We start from the raw sequence: 22,652 nt of genomic DNA, 5'->3' as shown, positions 1-22,652 counted from the left end.
TGGTAATGTATAAAACATTTAGAGCAGTACCCAGTATATGGTAAATGCTCTATAAACAGAAAAAATAACGAGTATATAGGAAGGCATCTATGTTAAGTTCACTTCCAATGGTATTATAATGAATAGGATTACTTTAAAATGGGCTGCTGAAATTATGAAAGTCTATTATAATATTTTTATTATTTTTTGATTATTGTGATACTTTGTATTTTAAAGGAAATTTAAATTTACAAGGTCCTTTCACATTCATTATCTGATTTTGTTCTCAGGACAACTTTGCAAGATAGTTATTTCCGATTTACAGACATGGAATTCCAGTTTCAGGTGAGGTTAAAAGAGCAGTGGTAGTAGAAAGCTTATGGTGGTTCTCATGAAGGCACATTAAAGTAGAAATAATAATACTGTAATATTTTCGTTTATATGAGTTATTTTGTGTTTGTGTGCTTTAGCTTCTTAGATTCTGATTTATCTCTGTACTTTGGTTTTTTTTACTCCATGTGTAGGGAGGGTGAGATGGAGGAGGGGAGAGGAAAAAAGATTGTAGAAGAGTTAAATGTATTTTAATGCGACTCTTTGGAAAGAGAGATCCACAGCCTCTCTCTCTCTCATTCAGATCCAGTGATGTTTATTATCCCCATAACAAAAGTCTTATATTTTAAAATAGCCAGACAGACTGGCAAGAATGTTGTTTTTTGTTTGGAGGGTTTTTTTTTGCAAGCATCAGGGATTTAAGGAGAATTCCCTTGGGTGAATGTGGATTAGAATTAACCACCAAGTTGACCGACCTTGTAGGATTTGCAAGACCAGTGCAGTAAGTATATTTTGTGACTAGTGTTCAAATACATTGGTTCAGTGAAATTCTTTCTCAGAGGTAAAAGATATGCATGTTTTTCTTATTTCCTATTTTGATTGTATGTTTCAAAGTTTAAGATAAAACTATAAATTTGTGATCTCCAACTTCCTTGGTTGAATTAAACTATTGGTGGCTGGTATTTTGGGTAATCTCACTTCTTGAATAATTCCCATTTAGAATGTTTTATAATTTTTTTAAAAAATTAGGTATTTCATGTATTAGGTCTTTGTCATCTCTTTTTCCTAGTATCATAAGTAAATCACCTTTGACTGTTTAGATGGATTTACTTCCAGGTAAGTAAATTTGACTTTGCTTGGGATCATATGCCATTGCTAGATTAGTTTTGAAACAGGTTATACTTTATCACTCATCCTAGGACTCTAAAACATTTTAGAAACAAATGATGTTCAATGTTTTTTTGTTTCATCTTACATTTCAGAGTCTCTCTTGATTTTGGAAGAAATACCTGGTAGCAAACATGACTGAGTTCTGGCTCATATCTGCTCCTGGGGAGAAAACCTGTCAGCAAACATGGGAGAAACTGCATGCAGCAACTACAAAGAACAATAATCTTGCTGTCACTTCCAAGTTCAACATTCCTGACTTAAAGGTGAAGCTGCAATATGCAAAAGTGTATGAGTTCATCCTCAAGAGGAGGGCCAGTTTTCTTTTGGTAGAAGTGAGATACCCAAGGATCCTTCAGAAGAAAACTCTTTCATCTCTAGCCATGGGCTTAATTTAAAGTGTATCTTGTCTTTTGAGATTTTTAGAAGTAAACTACCAAAATGAAATAACATCTTTTTCTACTTAGACTTTTATGTGCTTTTCTAAATCGTAATGAGAAATCTTATGAAAATATTTGATACATTATTTTCACAAATATGATTTTCAGAAGGGAAAAATTTTAGTTGTATATATATTTAAATATCACAGTGAATTAGTTTTTCTGTTATTAAATTCATATTATGCTGACTAACATTGTAAATGTGTTTCCATAATAGCACCTACTTAATCATACTTGGCAAATCTAATCTAGTTATTTAATTTAGTTAATCTGTTTAACATTTATTAAAGATCAGTAATCTAGCAACCTCAAAGTGAAGTAGGCTGCTAGTAATCAGTTGACTGAACTTTTGTAAAGAATGGAAGAGATCATGATAATTACATTTTGCTGGTAACTAAGTGAGGCAGTCAGAGGCAGCATTCATTTAAGAAATAGTTAAAATTACAGGTTTTTAATATTTTTGGAGTTACAGATTTCTTTGAGATGGGACATTTCCTCTAAAACATGCTCATTTACACGCAGTTTTGTGTACAAATTCAGTTACAGACCTTCTGATGCATACCCACGGATCTCCTGCTTAACAGCCCATGTTGTTAACCAGAACTTCAAAAGACCCACTGTCAGTGAACAGTACAAGCACAGGCCTGCCTTTGAGGAGTCTTCACATCTTAAGTAGAGCTCGTACCCATGAATTAGAGGATTATCTTGTACATGAAATGTCTGGCAAATATCTTTTAACCACACTTACACATTATGAAGTAAAATACAGAGAGCTTAAGATTTGTGGGCCCTTCAAATCAAATGTTCTATCATCTTATTAAACAAATGAAACCTAAATAATAAAATGCTGTATTTCCCTTCTAGGTTGGCACGCTGGATGTATTGGTTGGCTTGTCAGATGAACTGGCTAAACTGGATGCGTTTGTAGAAGGGTAATGTACTTACATACATGGAGCAGAGCAAAATGGGAGACACTATTATCAGGCTACCTAGACATTGGGTTTATCATCGGGGTATACTCTGCTTATTGGGGTGGTTTTAGAAAATGACTTTTTTTTTCTTTGTAAACCAACTTTATAAAGGTATAATTTACATGCTATAAAATGCATCCGTTTGAAGTGTGAAAATGGTGATTCTCTTTTTAATATCTTTATTGAGATATAATTTATATGCCACGCAATCACCTGTTTAAAGTGTACAATTCAATGATTTTTAGTATTGTCACAGATTTTAGTGTTGTCACAATTATGCAGCCATTACCACAATCAGTTTTAGAAGGTTTTCATCACCCTCTCAAAGACCTGTTCCTGTTCCCATTAGCAGTCACTCCCTGTCCCCCACCACACACTAACCTACTTTCTGACAGTATAGATTTGCCTATTCTGGATGTTTCATATAAATGGAATACAATACATGGTCTTTTGTGACTGGCCATCAGAATAATTGTCCTAAGTGCTGTTTGAACCATGTTACATCTTTGTCTAGGGTCTGTCATCAGAGGCTACCTGTCTGCAGTCCAGTCTCCCGCCACCTTCGTAGCCTAAGCTCTCATACTTCTGAGCATGCCACTTTGGTCATTCTGGACCTCTCACCATTCTCTGCCCACTGCTTTTCCACCTCTCCTTATCTTGACTCATATGATGCCCCTTGGCAAGAATATACTTTCTTCCCTTGTAACCATCCTTTCAAACCCATTTGTATCCTTCACTGCCCCCTCATGAACCATTATGCTTTCTTGACTATACGATTAGTAACTGGAAATGATCCCTTTTTCCTTTATCCTTTTCTGTCTGTAACCTGGTAATCTCAGCTGACACTTACCTCAGATTGTTTTGTATTTAGTCATTTACATATTTTTGTATTTCTCCAATTAGATTTTAAGCAGTGCAGGGTAATGATTTTGTCTTGTATAATTTTGAATTGCATCTAGGGCCTAGAGGCAGACATGGAATGGGGGAAAGAACACTGGACTCAAAGTCAAGACACCATATTTCTAGTCACAGCTCTGCCATCAGCTTGACTGGTCTTGTGACTCTGAATAAGTTACTTATTCTCTTTATACCTCAGAGTCTTACTTATAAAATGAAGGGATTGAAAAGGTCATATGAAGATACCTTGGTAGTTTTGACTCTGTGGTTTCCTCTACAGTATAGCTCCTTGTAAATAGTGGAAACTCAGTAAATAGTTCATGGACAAATAATGTAGGACCTCATTCTTCATTATGTTCTATTGCCTGTTGGATACCTTTCATAAGTAAGCACAGTGTCTGGCATGTAATAATAGGTACATGGTGAATGCCGATTCCCTGCCTTTTCATTTGTTCTTGGACCTTGCAGTCAGATCCATTGTTGCAGTTTCTTAGCAGATACTATATGGCTCTTTATAGACTGTTTCTCACTAGCTTCCCATTACTTTCTTTGTGGACTAATAAACACATTGCATGTAGTCTCCATAAAACCTTACAGCATTCAGTTAATTTTTGCATGTAACAAAATGTTGGTCTATTTTATCCTTAAAACATTTTAGGATAGGACCCATTTTTTCTATATCATATAGATATGTATAATGGGAACATATGTAGTCAAATTCATGTCTTTATGTAATATATTAATTGTATAGCATGGAATTTAGGTCTTTTTCTTAAAAATGGTTGTTGATTTTTTTTTTTTTCTTCCCAGAGTGGTTAAGAAAGTGGCTCAATACATGGCTGATGTATTGGAGGATAGTAAAGATAAAGTTCAGGAGAATCTTTTGGCCAATGGAGGTAAGCCAATGTTTTATGATTTGATAACTGTTTTTGTTTTGATAATTGTTATTGTATTTTAATTATTATTATTACTGAATTTGATGATACTGAAAGTATCTTGTCCCCTAAAATATAATGTTATGTAAGACAGTTTAACATAATATATAATATAGCTTATAATATGTCAAGTCTTCTGCAAAAGTGATATCACAAAGATTTACCTTAGTTCTTTCCGGGATCTATCTGTCAACTCATATTTACAAGTAACTTTCCAGGTTATATATCTCAGCATTGTTTTAGTTGAATACATGCTGTTTTCTCTAGCTTTTTGTATTTAATAGCATCCAACTGCTAAAGACTTAGAATAGGAATGATTAATTTTATTGCAGAGTAATGTCTCCTCCATTCAAAGTTAAATAAGGCATTTCTTTACCTAGTACCCATAAAATAATCTGCTGACTTCTCTGTAGCTAAAAGCTAATATTTACATACGGTTTGCTGTATGTAATAATGGCTTTATAAAGATGGCTTTAACCTCATTGTCATTTGTGCTTGTATTTGTTGTTTTCTTATGAAATAACACTTTAGCATTTGCTTCATTTTAAATTAGGTTCATCTTTAGTGATATGTCATTATAATAGGAAATAACCCTTTCTTTTCTTTATGTACTGTATTGCCTGCTGTGATAAGGTCACTGTATTTTAAATCCAGTATTCCTCTAATCTCATTTCTTCTTGCAAGTAATAGATGCTCAATAAATATATATTTAATTAGTTTAAAATATAGTAATTTATTCTTGCTCTGTATTATAGTAGTGATCTGATCTAATTGTTTGCTGTTTCTGTTAATTTTGCGGGGGACAGAAGATAGATATGTTAATTTATGGTGCCTTTACTGATGATCTTCTAGGTATTTCATGAAACTAGGCAGTCAGTCTAGTAGGTGGAATGGCCATTGACAGTCTGTATGACAGTGCATCTAAAATTGCTTTTGGAAATATTATCTGTTGACTCATTGGTATTATGTAAGGAGAAATTGAGGAGAAAGATATTTTGATATGAATTACTTTTGTCAGTTAGCTTTGCCGTACTTGACATTTGGTTTTTCTGACCTTGGTCCCATTAGACTTAAGGGGTAAAGTTGTTTTGATTACTGAATTTCTTGGGAATTAGCTGTTGAGTGTCTCTTGGCTCTACATTTCTTATTCTTTCCATTCAAAAGTGAAAGAGTCCATGTTTTGAAGATTGTTGAAGTGTAGGCTTCTAGAAACAGTCATCACATGGTTTTAACAGACAAGTTTATTTTCAATTTGTTTGGGTAAGTTGTCAAAGAACATACTTTTATCAGATTCTACTTATTGAAGAGACAATTTGAAGTAGTTTCTTCTTAATCTTTGTGTCTCTTCTACATATGAGGCATATCATGGATATGTACATATTCCATTTAAGTCATCAAATTAGAAGGAGCATATTAATATAGATATATAAAATTTTGAGTAAGGAGAAGAAATCACAAGGTAAAAATTTTTATTAACTCATATTACTTAATATAGTTTTACATTTATTAGGACTCTTCTTTCAATTGACATTTTTGCTGATTTTCTCAATGCCAATTTCAGCATTGAAATGTATTGCTCTGATCAATTATGTTTCAATAAAAAAAATGGATTGCTCTATAAAAAAACTGTAAAATAAATTCTGTTGCTTCTCTTTAGTAATTATTCCTTATTTCAGTTGACTTGGTTACTTATATAACAAGGTTCCAGTGGGATATGGCCAAATATCCAATCAAGCAGTCCCTGAAAAATATTTCTGAAATAATTGCCAAGGTAAGATAAAAATTGACACAGGTAGTATGCCTTGATTTGTGTTGGCTTTGTTTATTTTATAATTTAGCTATGAAATACTTTCTAGGTTTTCAACAAGCAATTTAATTATGTTACAGATACAAACAGGAGGTAAGACATTTAGATGTTAAAGATGTTAAAAAGTGTAACACTTTCATGTGTAGTTTATCTAAATTGTATAGTTTACTTATTTATGTGATTAACTTATATTGCACCAATAATGTTTAAGTAAAAAGAAACTTTAAAATTCTATAATTATTATTTATACAAATTTTAAAGGTAACAGGTCATGTAGAATAGGAAATTGAAATTTATTAAAGATTTATGTCATTCAGGAAGATGATAGTAGTCACTCAAATATGTTAATGTGCAGTACTTGTTAAGACATTAATCTTTATGGGTTCTCTTCACCCCTTCTGACTATTTAGTATTGTTCCTCTGCCTAAAAAAATGCCCGTATTCATGTACTACATGCTTTTATTTACAGTTTCAGAAAGTACATGGATACTGAAGCCAATCTATGAATCTAAGTTAAGAGCTCTTTTTATATTGAGAAGTCCTTGAGCTTGAGAGAAAATATAAAAGTCTTAACAGAAACTATAATGAGGCAAAATAGACAAGGACTATTAATTGTTTGCCAGCAGTCTTGATGACCTGGCTGGGGCAAAACTATGGTTTAAATTATCGGACACTTTGCTTATCTCCCAGTTACTTTAGTTGTACAGTGTAAATGAATGGACTTATCAAAGAGTTTAATGTCTTATATAATTTTTTTTAAAATGAGCGGTTTGATCATATAAAGTGGTGCTCTTACTATGACTGATCTTATTTTCTTTTGATCCTTATCAAGGATTTAATCTTCTGCTTCCTGATTCTATTATAGATAAGGAAACAGGCTCAGAGAGGTGAAGTGACTGACCCTAGTGCTACCCAACTAATAATGGTAGAGCTTAGTTGAAACCAGTTCTTTAAATATTAAATCTACTTTGTGTTTTCTCCCTAAGTAGTTAGTAGTTTCAGTCATCTTTTGAGAAATTACTTTTGTAATCTCAGCTACAATTTTAATTTCATTGAGGAAATATTTTGCATAATAATACAGGTTGAGTATTCCTTACCTGAAATGCTTGGGACCAAAAGTGTTTCACATTCAGATTTTTTGGATTTTGGAAAATTTGCAGAATGTATGTTGGTTGATATTCCTAACCTGAAAATCTGAAATCTCAAATGCTCCAGTGAGCATTGCCTTTGAGTGTCATGTCAGTGCTCCTTTGAGCACATTAGTGCTCAGCAAGTTTTGGGTTTTGGAGCGTTTCTGATTTTGGATTTTTGAATTAGAGATACTCAACCTGTGGTGGAGTTTGTAACAACAAAACTCTGTGTAATTCAGTTCCTTTTGGAAATAAATCCTTCAACCTTGTTAACTGAAGCCTTTTTAATTAGTAATTTCGAAACCCAGTGACCTAGATTTTATTTCCATGGTTTAAGAAGTAATATAGTAGTAATAATTAAAATACATGTAGAATAAAACATTATCTTTAGTAGAAAAGATTCATATGGAATTTATATTAAAAATGAAATAGGTCACATCAGAAACTAGTGGTGGTGTATTGCACACAGGTGTTGATATTCAACTCTGTACCCCACACATATGTACAGTCAACTATGTTTCAATTAAAAAAAACTTCTGAATTTTCAACTGTGTTAAATAAAAGCTTAAAAGAAAACAAAAAAGCTAGTGGTGTTTTTCTGTAGAAGGTAAAGTTTAACCACTTTAATTGCATTTTAGTAGAGGCGGATTTAGGAAAATTTTGCCTATTTCTCTTCTTTTTCTTTTTTGAAGGGAGTTACTCAGATTGATAATGACCTGAAATCTCGAGCGTCTGCATACAATAACTTGAAAGGGAACCTTCAGAACTTGGAGCGAAAGAATGCGTAAGCATATCAAGTATACGTGAATATGAAGAATTGGGGAAGCACATTAGCATGCACTCAATGAGATACTTTTGGGGTTTAGATTGTTATAGTTTATGCTGTTTGTGTAATCAAAATGGTGTTCTTTTTAATTTCATGAAGAAAAGTTCATTAAGGTAAGTTTACAGAATTCAGATAGACAGATGTGAGGCTGATTTTTTTTACTTGCTTCATAAATAATACTTGTGAACCAGGTCCTGGTTTATGCCCTTTCCACATTTGATATTTCACTGAAAAATTGTCTTAAAATTAATTGTTTTAAATCCAATCATAGTTTAATTACATAGCGATTATTGCTTAATAGAATTTATAGAAGAATCCTTTCATGATGTAATAATTCTATAATTGATCTGTTTTCCGAGTTTAGATTTTTCACAAATTAAGTTTTCTTAAAATAGGACACACTTGTTTTGGTTGTTCTCCAGTGTAGCCTTAAGCATGTATGTATTCAAGTTGTTCATTTATATCTCAGCGGGAGAGTTGGTTGGATACCATCAGGAATACAAAGAGGGCAAGATATTTTCATTATAGGAAGATCACTACTGGAAGACCAATGAAGACTCATTTGAAAGAGCTGATTATTGGGTTAACTTACCCAAATTGCCCGGTATCAAATGATACCCAGGGAGATGAAGGAAAACCAAAGGTTGTGCCTAGATGACATAATTTCATAATTACGATGAAATAGACTTAAATCGATATGTAATGAGTAGCACTTCCCAGTCAAGATATTACATATGTAATCAAGAGAAGAGCTGAGTTTTAATAATTAAAGCAAACACAAGGTAGACACTAGAGGCAGATTTTGATAAATGTTGACATTTCTTTGCTTGCAGGGGTGGAATATATTTGGCCAAATGTTGACTTCTTATAAAGTAAAAATTTTAAAACTAATTCTTCTCTTGAGAGGTATATGTAGTATATGTGAGTATGATTAGTCTGCTGTTGTGTTACAGAAGCACATAATTATCAGACTAATGATGTTTTTCTTATTCCTCAGAGGAAGTTTGCTAACCAGAAGTCTAGCAGAAATTGTGAAGAAGGATGACTTTGTTCTTGATTCAGAGTATCTTATCACATTACTGGTGGTAGTTCCCAAGTATGTCTTCTTACTATAAAAGGTTTTTATGTGTTATAACATGAGAAAATGTTAGTATCTGGTCTGGTATTGCAGTTTGAAGTTTTGCATAAAAACCAGTGTAAAAGAAATATAACTTTGGTGTTCATCCTATCAACCAACATTTAGTCATGTGGCATATACAGTAGAATTTAGTTCATAACCTGGTAATGGAGACATATCAATTATAAATTGAGGTTCCAAATCAAATTTAGCAGCTTGGTAGAGTTGGCTCATTAAAAAATTAAGTAATGCTAAATTATTGGATGTTTTTAGAATACAGATTTTAGATTTTTCAAAATAGAAAGGTCCTTATATTTATTTTTCTGAAAAATCTTTGGTTAAGATGAATTAAACCTTATTACAAGTAAAGAATGGATTAGATCAGGGGTTAACAAACTTTTTCTATAAAGAACCAGGTAGTATTTTAGATTTTGTGAGGCGTTTGATCTCTGTCACATTATTCGATTCTGTCATGTCAACTTTGTGTTAATAGCTGAAGCAGCTGTACACAGTATGTAAATGAATGAATGTGACTATGTTTAAATAAAACCTTCTGTGTTAATTAATATTTAATCATAGTTAATCTTAGTAAAATGAAACCTTTGGACCCTTGTAGGAAGATTAGAAGGGTGTGTGTGTGTGTGTGTGTGTGTGTGTGTGTGTGTAATTCTATTGGTTTCACTTCTGACTAACACTGAAGTCTTGCTATCAAGGAATCTTCAGAGGATCTAAAGTGAGGTGGGAGGTTTGGAGCCTTTTCAGAGCATCATCGCATGAATGCTTTCTTGCTGTGTTCTGTATTTTTATCTGGTTAGGAGACTGGGAATACTGTAAAATGATGCATCCTGGAAAGGGGAGAAAAAGCACCTCCATGGAATTTGCAGTGGCTACAGTATTATCTGACCTCTGCATTTTTCTCCCTTTACTGCGGTATGCAGACTTTTGGATTTTTCTTTGCCCATGGAGAAGGGCCTAAAACTAAGGGTTTGGTTCCAGAAGTTTTATTTTGTATTTTAGTTACATACCTTCCCCTCCTATACTGGAACACTGATTAGTTATAATAAACTTCTGTGTTTCTGTGCTTTTATACTATGTAGGAGGATAATCTTTGCCTAGATAAAAGACTTGTCTCGTTCAGTCTTTATTTAAAAGTTGTGTATAAAACTAGAAATTTTCATAATATTCTGTACTCTGTAATTAAAACATAGGACCTAGAACACCTTACATAGAAATTATTTTATATCCGGGCCTACAAACACCATAATTCTTTTTTTTAAATCTCAAGCATAGTTCTCTCTCCCACACTCCCAGAAGCCTGTGATAACCTTTAGAGAAGGATGTTGTTGCACAATGTCCATGGCAACATAGTTTACTGTCACTCCATTTGCTCATTGTTTTCTGGTAGCTCATTGCTTTCTGTAAATATAGTTTTATTCAGCCATTCAGAATGTCCACAGAATAGAAATAATAGTGATTTCAGCATAGCCTTTTTCTTTTTTTAAAAAATGAGGCATAGTACATATCAACTGAACAATCTGAAAATGATTTAGAATCTATACTGTGCTTTACTTCCTTCCTAGACTTAGTTCTAGAGTGTGCCTCTTTCGCAGTACTTACTGGATACCAGAGGGTGGTCTGTGTTTCCTGCTTCACTCAGTGTATCTGAAATGCATTCTCAGTAGGAAACTTGGGCTTTTTGTTAAATAGATTTGAGGTACGCTTACTGTAGCCAGATTTCCTATTTGCTCTATATTTTTTTCTTCCTGGATATGGCAGGAAGTAGGACTTGTTTCTCTCTTTCAATGCTTACTGTACTTTTTCTGCAGGTTAAACCACAATGACTGGATTAAGCAGTATGAAACACTAGCTGAAATGGTAGTTCCAAGGTCTAGCAAGTAAGTAGTAGTCGTTGTAAAACCGTTTGTTTTCTAGAATTCCTTTTATAATTTGAATGTTTGATTAGGAAATATCTTTCTGTCTTTCCTTTGTGATAAAGTTACAGTTTTAGAACCATAATTTTCACCTTGTAAGCGAGTTCTATTAACTCTGGTTACAATTTGAGACCTGGAAGGGACTTGATGCAATCTGTTTGATGCCCTGATGTTTATAGCTGTAGAGTTTGAGGCCAGTGAGGTGAGGTATTTGCCCAGAGTAATACATCTCATTCATACAGGTTCAGAACGAGAACCCAGGTCTCTGGTGTGGTACTTTTTCTGCTGCACTGTGCTGCCTTCTGAAAATTATCCATTAATTGTTTATTGCATACCTACTATGTCTATGATTCCTCATTTCAACTTGCAAAGGAAGCGTACCAGAATGGCTACTAGAGTGCCGTGTTGATCTCTAAATCTCTATTTGAGCATAAACTTTACCTAATCTGTACGCTGCTTTAAAAGAAAAAAAAACTTTATTAAGCACTTTTTTATTTATGGATTTAACATACATTGTTTAATTTTATATTTACAGTAACTCTGCAAAGCTGTTTGGGCAGTTATTATAATAGGTGAGGAAGTAAAAATGCTTATTTAAATAGTTGCCTAAGGCTATGGCTGTTTAAGCGTCCAGTGGCAAAGTAAGGACTATAACTCAGATCTTTTAATTCTAGGTCCTGTACTCTTTTAACACCACTCCATGTCATTTTCTCATGTATTCTGTCATTGCCACACAAGATGTTCTTGGAGAAAATATTAAATGCAGTGTATATGCACTCCAAAGGATTCTTTTGTGTATATGTGCCTCAAGAAGAGAATTAGAATTAGTAAGGTCAGGCCCATGAAATATTTTCTTTTCCAGTTTCATTGTGTCATATGAGAGGTAGCTTAGTATAATGGGAAGAGTCCTGGACCCAGGGATATGAGGTCTATTGCTGGGTCTGCTACCAACTTGCTGTGTGACCTGGGGTAAGTGTTCTAACTTCTCTGGGCCTCATTTTCTTTGCCTGTAAAATGAGTATAGCACCTTCCCTGTGTATGTTATGAACTTCTTTCAAGGCTAGATAGAGTATACAAAACACAAGGTAATGCTGTTGTAGTTTCATAAATGTTGATCTTTTGAGAACTAAATCAGAAATCTGTGCTCATGAATTTTTTTTTCCAGTTTGGAATATCATTCATTCAAACCAGTCTTTCTCATGGTAAACTGAAGACTACGGTTGTGTCTTGTTATTGTTATTCACTTAGGCTGTTTTCCCTGACAGATAATACCTTTTTATGTGTAGGGCATTAAAGCCATAGAGGTTGACTTTATGTCTAGGAGGCAGTTGAAGGAGGAGGGTGGGGACCTGCTATGCACAGAGTGTCCTCCAAAGGTGGACATATGCCAAGCCAGATTTTCAGGTTGTGGTGTGTAGGCTAGTTAAGTAGGCCCAGCTTTACTCTGAAAGAAGGACTTGGAAAAATATTACTTCAGAGATTTAGGTATTTTGAAAATTATTTTAGTAGTTTAAAGGAGAAATTGTCAGGCAAGAACAGTTTAATGCAGGCATTACTTGTCTTCTGAATGACCCGTAAGTACACATTGACCTGAGGGTTCCCAGCCCTTTCTCTGTGAAAACATCTGTTCTATCTATGTCTCTGTTCAAAGTACATTGAGAATCGCAGACTCAAAAACTTACCTGTTTAAATTTAGTCATAGAGAACATAGCACTAGCTCAGATAGCACCATGAAGAATACATGTAGTTCATGTAGAGCAAACAGGCTTTGGTGGGTTTATCTGGAATTTTGTCCACTCTTTAGGAACGATCTCTATGACTTGACGCTGAAGTTTTTTGCTTATAGTAAATAACATTTTTGAGTAATTACTATGAGGTAGTCATTGTTCTAAGTGTATTACACAAATTAAGTCAATTATTATAGGTGGTAACACTTTCACTTGTTGCTTTGTGGCTTGATACTTGAGTCATCATTGTTGGGATCAGTGAAGATGAAAGTAGAATTTTGAGGTAGAAGAATAGATTGAAAAATACCATCTGCAGACCTGAAAGAAATAATTTCATTTTTAAAATACACACAATCTAGCTATTTGTAAAATATTCTAAGTCTTAAAAGATTGGACAATTTGAAATACTGCCATTGTTGTGTGGCTAAATGCAGGGATGTGGATAAATGCCATGTCAAGTTTATGGCCAACGAAGTGGAGGTTTGGCTGCTGTTCTGCTTTTTGTTGGAATGTTGTTCAGAAAGAGGTGCTTTTCACTTGTTATTTCAGAATTACCACCGTTTTTTTGTCTGTCTACTTTTGCTTGTTAAAAATAGTCTGGCTAACTTCCACCTTTTTGCTGTCATTGGAAGCAGCACCACAAACACATTGGTGGCTTTTTTTTAGGGAGCTAGAATTCCAAATGAAGCGGAGAAGCCCAACTAGGAAGTGCAGAAAAAATTATACTAGCCATTATACAGAGAAAAGTTTCTCTTGTGTTTTAGAGGAGTTGCAAAGAAAAGTTGTATGAAGAAAGGCAGGGAAGAAACAGGTGGACTGACTGGGGAGCAGAGAGGATGACAGGTTCAAGTCTTAGGTAAGAGAGAAAAAAGCAGAAGCAGCAGGAAGAGCTCATAAGGTCCAGAAAGCACCGCCACTCTCATGGACCACCAAAAAAGCTGTGAAACATCTGAAAAACATTGACTAGCAATTGCCTTTTAGTTTCCTCTAGGCCCAGTTACATCTGTGCAAGATAGTGTTACTACTTCCACAGAACAGTAGAGAGTGAGTTTGGCACGTTTGTTTGAACCTAGGAGAGCTTTTGCAAGTTGGGTTAAACTAAACAGCCCCCTTGCAGGCACAGTTCCTGGCCAACATCGTATCTGGGGAGAGTTCAAATCCATGTTAAATTGTGGAAAGATGTGACTTTCTTACCTCTTTCCTCTCCTTGTGGCTTTCACTTTTTTTTATTTTGTTACTTTACTTTGGTTTCACGTGTCACGTGCTGCGTTTGCCTTGGTTTGAAATCCATCCTTCATCTGCCTTATCATCTCCCTGATGGTCTCATGCATCATCACCTCCACTTCGTTTCTGTCTGCTGCTCCCTTGGCTTCACCCTCGGCCTCTAAAAAGGCTCTACCTCTGGAATCTTAAGTCTGTAATTCACCTCTTGGGCTGGCCAGTTAGCTCAGTTGGTTAGACTGCAGTGTTGATAACACCAAGGTCAAGGGTTTGGATCCCTTGACCAGCCGCCAAAAAAAAAAGGATCCCCAGGCCAGCCGCCAAAAAAAAAAGGAATTCACCTCTTTACCAGGTCTTTTCTCTATCTTTTTTCACTTTCACTGCCCCTGCTTTTTGACCTAGTTCACATCTCCTGTCCCCCAGCCCTCTGTTTGCATTGGCTTTGTTGATTTCCCCCAATCTTGCTTCTTCTACAGCTGAGCCTAGGCTCTTGACTCATCACTCAGCCATTTTCTTGCCAGCACCATCAGCTCTGGCTCCTGTGTCTTGTGCAAACTCACACCCCAAATTAATCTTTAAAGCAGTCTCCTGGCTTCTATGCCTGAGTTGCTGAGTGAGCAGAAGAGACTCTGGTAAGCCCTGAATATTGGCCACTCCAGACTTAGGCTCTTCTGTCTCAGAGGACGATCTGTTCTAATGTCAGCACTGTTTCAACCACACCCATGGCTCTAACCTTCACCTGTAGTGTCAGGAGTGTCACATGGTTCAGTCTACTTTAAACTACCCGCCCCCCCCAATACCTGCTGCTTCAGTTTAGACCCCCATCAACTCTTGCCTGCACCATTATGATTGCCATTAGCCAGTCTCTGTTCTCCTTTTCTCCAGTATTTTCCCCTCTCATGAGTGCATCACATTGCTGTCATTTTTATCTTTGTCACATACAAATCTGTTTGTTACTCCCATGTTTAAAACTCTGCTTGTTCCTCCTCACTTTTACTGCCTCCCCTCAACACACACACACTCCCTTCTGTGTACCTTATGTGACAGCTATACTTACTTCTGGCAGTTCCTCAAATGTTCCTTGCTATTTCATACCTGTATTCATTTGCATAGAGGGTTCTACCTGGAATATTCTTCTCTCTTTTGCCTATTTTTCAAACTTCCACTTCACATCATCTCTTTTGTGAAACTCTTTTGAATCCCCTCAGATAAAGTCATTCATTCCCAGAGTATCTTAGGCGTCTTCTATTTTAGCACTTACAGCTCTGTTGTAGTTACCTGTTTATATCTTTTCCTTTATTAGAACCATACCTTGAGGTTAGGGAATGATGTCTTATTAGTTTTATTCCTAATGTCTAGCAACAGCTTGGCACATTGTACAGCCTCAGTACATGTTAAATGACTTAAAGTCCATTATACTAAGGACTCATGGTTTATTTTTATAAGGTTTAAGAAATCCCTTTCCTGGGGAGAACAAGGGAAAGCAAGTGGCTCTTATTTATTTTTTCTTATTAAGATGATACAGGATTTAGTCATAAAACAAGACCGAGTTTTTATCTTGGCTTTTTTTACCATCAGGATTTCGAGTGAGCCATATGACTTTGCTTTGTCCCAGGAACCTGCATAACAGATACTCTGCTTATCAACACAGGGTCATGTCAAGCATCAAGTGCTTTCGAAAGGGTCTTCAAGACAGCAAAGTACTGTATAAGTTTAAAAGATTAATATGATAATGGTTGAATATTGTTTATGACTCTGAAATAGCCTGTCCAATTAGATTTGGATTTGTTTTGATCTCCACCAATGTGCACATCACTGAATCAACCTTCACAAACCAAAAAATCATTAAAAGTTTTTTACTGAGCTCTGTTTACTTGGTAGCTGCCTTGCTTTGGGATTGATAGGTAGTAGAAGCAAGAACTAAGGGTAATAGTTTTGAGAAGAGACAGTTTGAAAGATTTAAACATTCTAAATCATAGTTAGCTGAGTTTTTCTACATGTCAGTGATTACAGTGATCAGAAATCACAAAGGCACCTGCTGGTCATATGACCTCCTGAATTTATTTGTTTAACTAGGCAGTTCTTAGGCTTCCAGGGAAAACTAAACTTGCCTTTAAAAAATTTTTTTTAATCCCATCTTTGAAATTGTACAAGTACTCCCTCAATTTTGTAAAACTTACTATCTTTCAGCAAAAAGATTTCAGAAGTCCCACATTGCAAATAAAAACTACACATTAAAAAAAGACAAGAGGGCACAAGGAAACTTTTTGGTGATGAATATGTCTATTGCTTTGATTGTGGTGATGGTTTCATGGATGTCTGTGTATGTCCAAATGTCAGATTATATTCATTAAATATGTGCAGTTTTTTGTATATCAATTATACGTCAAAGCTGTTAAAAAACAAAAATAAAAACACACAATCTAAACATTAGAAAACCCCCAATACTTGAAAGAAAGAACAGACCCCCACCCCTCAGTAATATTCCCTCACCCCAAGTTCATCCCTTGTGAACAGTTGAGTATGAAGCCTCGTAGACCTTGCATATGGGATTCTATACAGAAAGAGCTAAAGGTAGTTTTTGAAAGCCAAATTAGGACCATATTATACATGAGCTATGTAGTTTGCCTTTCCAAACAGTGGACATTCCCCAAGGCATTGCAAATTTATATGACAGTGAAAATTTCCTGGCAGTGTGTCTGGAAAGGTATTTCTGGTCATGTCCATGGAGCTGTGACTGAGTAGGAGTTCTGACCTCACTGGGATCTCCTAAAGCCTAAAATGGAGCTCTGAGATGCATACGAGTGCATTTATTCACAGGTTATTTAGACAGTTGAGTTCGTCGATTTTTTATTTCACGTATGATGGGAAAAAAGGAAAGATATGCAGTATGAGGTACTTGCAATGCAGAGAGGCCGGACTAGGCCTCATTGGGGCTGGGTTGGACAGGAGAGAGGAAAAGAGAATTCGACTTGTAAAAAAGAAGGGAGTGCTTAACAGGGAGATGAGATGCTGAAAACAGACCAGCCTGGCACACTGATAAGAGATTGAAAAGCGTGGTTCTTAGAGTTCTGTTGCTTTACTTGAGTTATGGTTTAATTTTGTTTGTTTGTAAGAAGTAAGTGTAATATAGGGTGTTAAGACATCATAAACGAAAAGCATTCTGTGTCTTCAGTGTTTGAGGCAATACAGGTGAATAGCACTGAGGTGGTTAGGGAAAGGCCATTTATACCCTGCTGTTTCTCTGTTCCTCCCGTTTCTGAATTCCGCCCTTAATAAGAATGAGAGTAAAAAGAGTAAAGCTTTAAATGGACTTTTTCCTTTTTTTTCTGTAGTGTTCTCTCAGAGGACCAAGACAGTTACCTTTGCAATGTCACCTTGTTTAGGAAGGCAGTTGATGACTTCAGACACAAAGCCAGGGAAAACAAGTAAGATTGTTATTTTTTGTTTTTTAAATGTGTTTCATCAGTTCTATACAATGTGAACAATTTTGTTTTCTCCAAATTTAGATTCATTGTTCGTGACTTCCAGTATAATGAAGAGGAGATGAAAGCAGATAAAGAAGAAATGAACAGGCTTTCAACTGACAAGAAAAAGCAATTTGTACGTGTTCTTAATATTTAGTATTATCAGTGTTAAGCAGAAGAAAAGGTGGTATTGCTTTTCTTTGATTTAAAAGAAAGCAAAGCAAAGCTCCTCTGATTTTGCTTTTAAGAAATTTAATTTTAGTTATTTTTTCTGTTGAGTAATCAGAATGAATTTCCTCTAAATAAGCTTAGATCTATGAATAGTTAAAGTACATATCTAAAAATTAATTATTCCATCTACATCCATATCAGAAAAATTTTTTTTTTTTTTTTTTTTAAGATGACCTATAAGTGGATCTTAACCTTTGACTTGGTGTTGTCAGCACCACACTCTCCCAAGTGAGCCAACCGGTCATCCCTATATAGGGATCCGAACCTGTGGCCTTGGTGTTATCAGCACCACACTCTCCCAAGTGAGCCACGGGCCAGCCCTAGAAATTAATTTTAAATAGAGTGTTTTGGTTAATGTCCTTGTAGTGAAGGGTGAGTTTAGTTAGGAAATAAAGTTCTCACTTTTCAGTAAGAATTTTCATTTTCGTTTTCTTGAGGCACAGTTTTTTCAATGCCTCAATCTCTGATTAAAGGAATTTGTATTTAAACTATTGAAGAATTGGTGTGTTCTAGGCATAATGGGGAACAAGGAGGGAATTGTGAAAATGAAGGATGGCATCTACTTTCTTGCTATCTTCAAGTGAGGGATCACTGAGAATACTAAAAGCTAGTATGGACAGGGAAAAATGAGGAGTGAAAGTGTGTTTCTCCTTTAATGTGAGGGGAAATAAAGGCAAATTCCATTGAAAATTACTTCTAAGAACTTTATAAACCATATTATCTCAAATTGGGAGAAAACTAACCCTAACCAAGTAATATCCAATATAACCAATTTGTTAGGGAAGATCCAAACCCCTTTTAAAGAACAGATATTTTGACCAAAGATTTCATTTTGTTATTCCTTTTTCTTAAATTAATTGGTTAGTACGTCCAAATGAGCCTAATGTTATCCAAATGAGTGTTAGCTGAATTCACAAATGTATGTCTTTTAAGTATGGCGAGGAAAAAATCTGTTTCTTTAAAGAGGTATTTAATTCTACTCAATAATTTAGACTTAAAAAGAGCTTATATACTACATAATAGATTCATTAAAAATTTAAAATGTGAAGAGGTTTTAGCGATCTAGATGAACCCCCTTATTTTATACATGAAAAAACTAAGGAGTATTAAATGACTTAACTATGTAACTATTTATTTGTTCCCAAGAAATTGTTGAATTCTATTTTAAATGTAATAAGTGTTGTAGAGTATTGTGTAGTAAATTCAGATTTTTATATTTTGGCTTTCAAACCTAGGGCACCCCTATGTTTTGTACCAGTTTAAACTACTTTCATTAAAATATATGCTGATTTCGATGTTAGTGAATCGGTTCAGTGCATTTTATTAGGTTACTGAGTAGTGGCTAATCTTTTAATCTTACTTTAGGGTAAGTAAGGTATCCAATATAATAAGAATAATACTTGAAATATTTAAAAAGTGAATTATGTGACTTATGGATAGTCACTCCTTTGAACATATTTGATCTATCTAATTGCCATTTTCAAGAACAAATTTATGATAATAATTTTTTCTTTTTATAGGGGCCACTTGTGCGGTGGCTGAAAGTGAATTTCAGTGAGGCATTTATTGCATGGATTCATGTGAAAGCGTTAAGGGTTTTTGTTGAGTCTGTTTTAAGGTAAAGAAAATTAATTGAGAAACTTGCAACTGCAGAGTTTATAGATCCCTTTACATTGGATCTCTTTATTATAATACAGTTCACAATATGAAATTGATTTAGAGAAACCAAAAGGCCAATCATGAGAGGAAAATTGCCAGTACTTTATATAGCTTATAAAGTACATATTAGTCTTGTCCTTTAACACCAGGTTTAGAAAATCTAAGGAGATCTATGCTGCTATACTCTGATTCTTTTCTGATGTAGTTATTTAAATTAAAAGTAGATTATAAAATACTAGGTGATGTTTGTTTAAAAGGCAGATTTTTCAAATATATGTACTTTGGTATACAGTATACCTATTGAATAATTTATTGTAATTATTTCATATTAACCTAAAATATTTTAATATTTTGAGATACTTAAAATCTCAATCGTCTTGTGATGCTCTGTACATATTGCTCATATTAGAAATTTTTTTTAAAAAAACAATGTGTAGCCATGCTCGCACTTTTTAAATTTATTCAAATTTTTCAAAGTAGTTGTGAGTAATCTCATGTGTTTATTATCACAAAAGTATCTACTAACCTTACATATTATTTCCTGATGATATGCATAGATTACCTTAAAAATTGAATAGTAATTAGAGTAATTCCTAGTAATTGGCTCATTTTAAAGAAAGATTTCTAGTAGTGAGGACCGGAGAAGGCTTGCGTTTCTATGTATATTAGTTTAAATTTCTGTGTATATTAGTTGAACTTGTAAAGGTAGTGATTAAAATGATATACCCTTCCCTCATTAACCATGATTAAAGAGTAGTATGAGAATATTTGGTTTAAAAAGAAAATCTCTATGTGCTTGTTTGTGTTGTTTACTATACTGCTGCTTCCTTGAAAGGTATGGTTTGCCAGTGAACTTCCAAGCAATGCTACTTCAGCCCAATAAGAAAACAATGAAGAAACTGAGAGAAGTATTATATGAATTGTATAAACATCTAGACAGCAGTGCAGCAGCTATTATTGATGTAAGTACTTACTAGATAGCCTGGTAGAGTACGAATTGGAATGAATTTCAGAAAAAAAAGGATGGAAGGAAGATAGAAAAGGGATAATAAATATCATGATACTTAACCATCTTTTATTACTCTGGGTTTCTTAGTTTGTTAGATAAACATAGCAAGTGATTTACATTGTTACCTTGTTTTTTACCATTATAGCTGTTCTTCGCTTCTTGGTATTTCTAAAAGCCGGTCATTATCTTGCTGTATATCAGATGTTTATAGCTACAGGAATACAGAAACAATCAGTGATGCTAGGTGTTTACAAAAACTAAATTGCAGAGAGGAAGAAAATAAGTAGTTTTATTTGGTAGAAGTAATGGAGTCAATAGATGAGCATTTTAAAGGGAACTATCATTCTCTAAAGTGGTATGTGTTTGTATCTTCTTTTAAACAAAAGATATAGACAGTATGTGTGTTTTTTGTTTCTGTTTAAAATTGTAGTAAGCTTTTACTTTATATTTTTTACTTAAAATATCTTGCTGATTTTTTTTCTCTTTAGGATGGTAGTATCTCACGTGTGCATTAGTTAGAACCATGAAAAATCAGTAGATTGAAGAAAATGGAGGAAATGACTTGCTACACTTTCATGGAATTGTGGATAAAATATGAGATCTAATGATTGGGTACATAATTTCCTATAAGTTCTTATGCATATATGAGGGTATTTCAAAAAGCTCATGGAAAAATGGAGTTAAAAGATAAAACGAATCTTTCCATGAGCTTTTTTTGTTTTTGTTTTTGTTTTTTGCACACTGGTGTCTCATCTGGTGAACTTTTTGAAGACCCCTTGTACAATGTGTTGTCTTTAAAACCATACTTGGTTTATTTATATCCAACATCTTGTAAGCCTGTATCCCATAAACTCAGTACCCCAAGCCTGAGATTTAAAAAGTAATTTTTTACGGTATACATGAAAAAGGATGGTAGTCATGGTTAAACCCATATAGGCTTTGGAGTCGAGTGCTTGAATCTGGTTTTACTACTCACTGTCTGTTTCCTATAGCAAGTCAACCTTTCAGAGATTGTTTCCTCACTTGCAAAATGGAGATAATGCCTAACTCAGATTAAATTAGCATAAGTGCATAAATTTAGCACAGAGTATGTGTTCAATAAAAAGGTAAATGGTAATACTTTTTTCCTTTTTTTGATTTCTGCAAGTACAAAATTGAATAATTGTCTGGTTTTTCCGTAGGCTCCTATGGATATTCCAGGCTTAAACCTGAGTCAACAGGAATACTACCCCTATGTGTACTACAAGATTGATTGCAACTTGCTGGAATTCAAGTAAAAATGAGCTCCTCCTCAGACAATCCTGTCCTTGTATTGGTGTATGCTAACAGGAATAGGTTGCCGTATGATAGTACTTTTAACTCTGTCACCCTTTGCTTGCTTCCTACCCCCTTTCCTAGGTGAGTTCTCCCATAGTGGTCCATCTCAACATTTTCTTTTTAAAGGGAAATATATGTATTATTTCTTTTTATTGATCAGGTCTGTAAATGTGTACTAAAAAAATCAGAGTTTATTTATAAACAGAATAGTTTATTTAAAGAGGTCTTTTCCTCATTGATATTGTGGTATGCTTTAATTCCATTTGTTACTATTGTGCACAAATGCCCCTTTGACAAGGGAATGGTGTAAACATACCATTTTGTTCACTGTATTTAGTAGACATAACTGTTTAATAGTTATTGAATCGTGATATAAAGAAATGTGACAATATTCAGGTATGTGCTTTCTGAATGTTTCAAATTACAATCTACGAGCACTGTCAACACCCACAGGAGAGAATAAAATTACCTGTGCAAAGGTGTATTGTGGTGTGCGTCACTTCAGAACATTACAATCCAGTTTGAGAGTTTAATAAATGATGTCATAGCTAACTTGCTATTGCTACTTTCAGGATTTTGTTACATGCTGAGGTGTGACCACGTGTCTGACTTGCATATGATTTAATTGTGCCAAATTGGGTCAGAGCACAAATTTGAAGATTATTTTTTAACATATGATGGGTATTTACATTTGGACACTAGACTTTTAGTTCCCTCAAGTAAGAAATAGGGCCAATTTTGAATAAAGTATAGCAAAATTATGCAGCTTT

General features: G+C 34.5%; 1 protein-coding gene across 4 annotated transcripts in view; it reads left to right on the top strand.

Moving 5' to 3' along the window:
- Nucleotides 1-22,363, top strand: part of ATP6V1C1 (ATPase H+ transporting V1 subunit C1) — a 38,689-nt gene extending 16,326 nt beyond the window's left edge. For 2 of the 4 annotated variants that reach the window (XM_063079628.1, XM_063079629.1), the window contains exons 2-14: nt 270-324; nt 1,293-1,463; nt 2,502-2,569; nt 4,316-4,401; nt 6,117-6,211; nt 8,070-8,161; nt 9,201-9,299; nt 11,147-11,215; nt 17,535-17,627; nt 17,709-17,802; nt 19,418-19,515; nt 20,392-20,518; nt 21,747-22,363. In XM_063079628.1, the coding sequence (XP_062935698.1) occupies nt 1,332-1,463; nt 2,502-2,569; nt 4,316-4,401; nt 6,117-6,211; nt 8,070-8,161; nt 9,201-9,299; nt 11,147-11,215; nt 17,535-17,627; nt 17,709-17,802; nt 19,418-19,515; nt 20,392-20,518; nt 21,747-21,842 (1,149 nt within the window). In that variant the 5' untranslated portion in view covers nt 270-324; nt 1,293-1,331 and the 3' untranslated portion in view covers nt 21,843-22,363. The remainder of the gene's footprint in view (nt 1-269; nt 325-1,292; nt 1,464-2,501; nt 2,570-4,315; nt 4,402-6,116; nt 6,212-8,069; nt 8,162-9,200; nt 9,300-11,146; nt 11,216-17,534; nt 17,628-17,708; nt 17,803-19,417; nt 19,516-20,391; nt 20,519-21,746) is intronic. The other 2 variants (XM_063079630.1, XM_063079627.1) reach the window with 1 other exon arrangement.
- The last annotated feature ends 289 nt before the right edge of the window (nt 22,364-22,652 follow it).

This window comes from Cynocephalus volans, chromosome 15 (assembly GCF_027409185.1).
Source record: "Cynocephalus volans isolate mCynVol1 chromosome 15, mCynVol1.pri, whole genome shotgun sequence".
In the NCBI taxonomy this organism is placed as follows: domain Eukaryota; kingdom Metazoa; phylum Chordata; class Mammalia; order Dermoptera; family Cynocephalidae; genus Cynocephalus; species Cynocephalus volans.
Note: the sequence above shows the minus strand (reverse complement) of the source record. Positions and strands in the feature narration are given on the sequence as shown.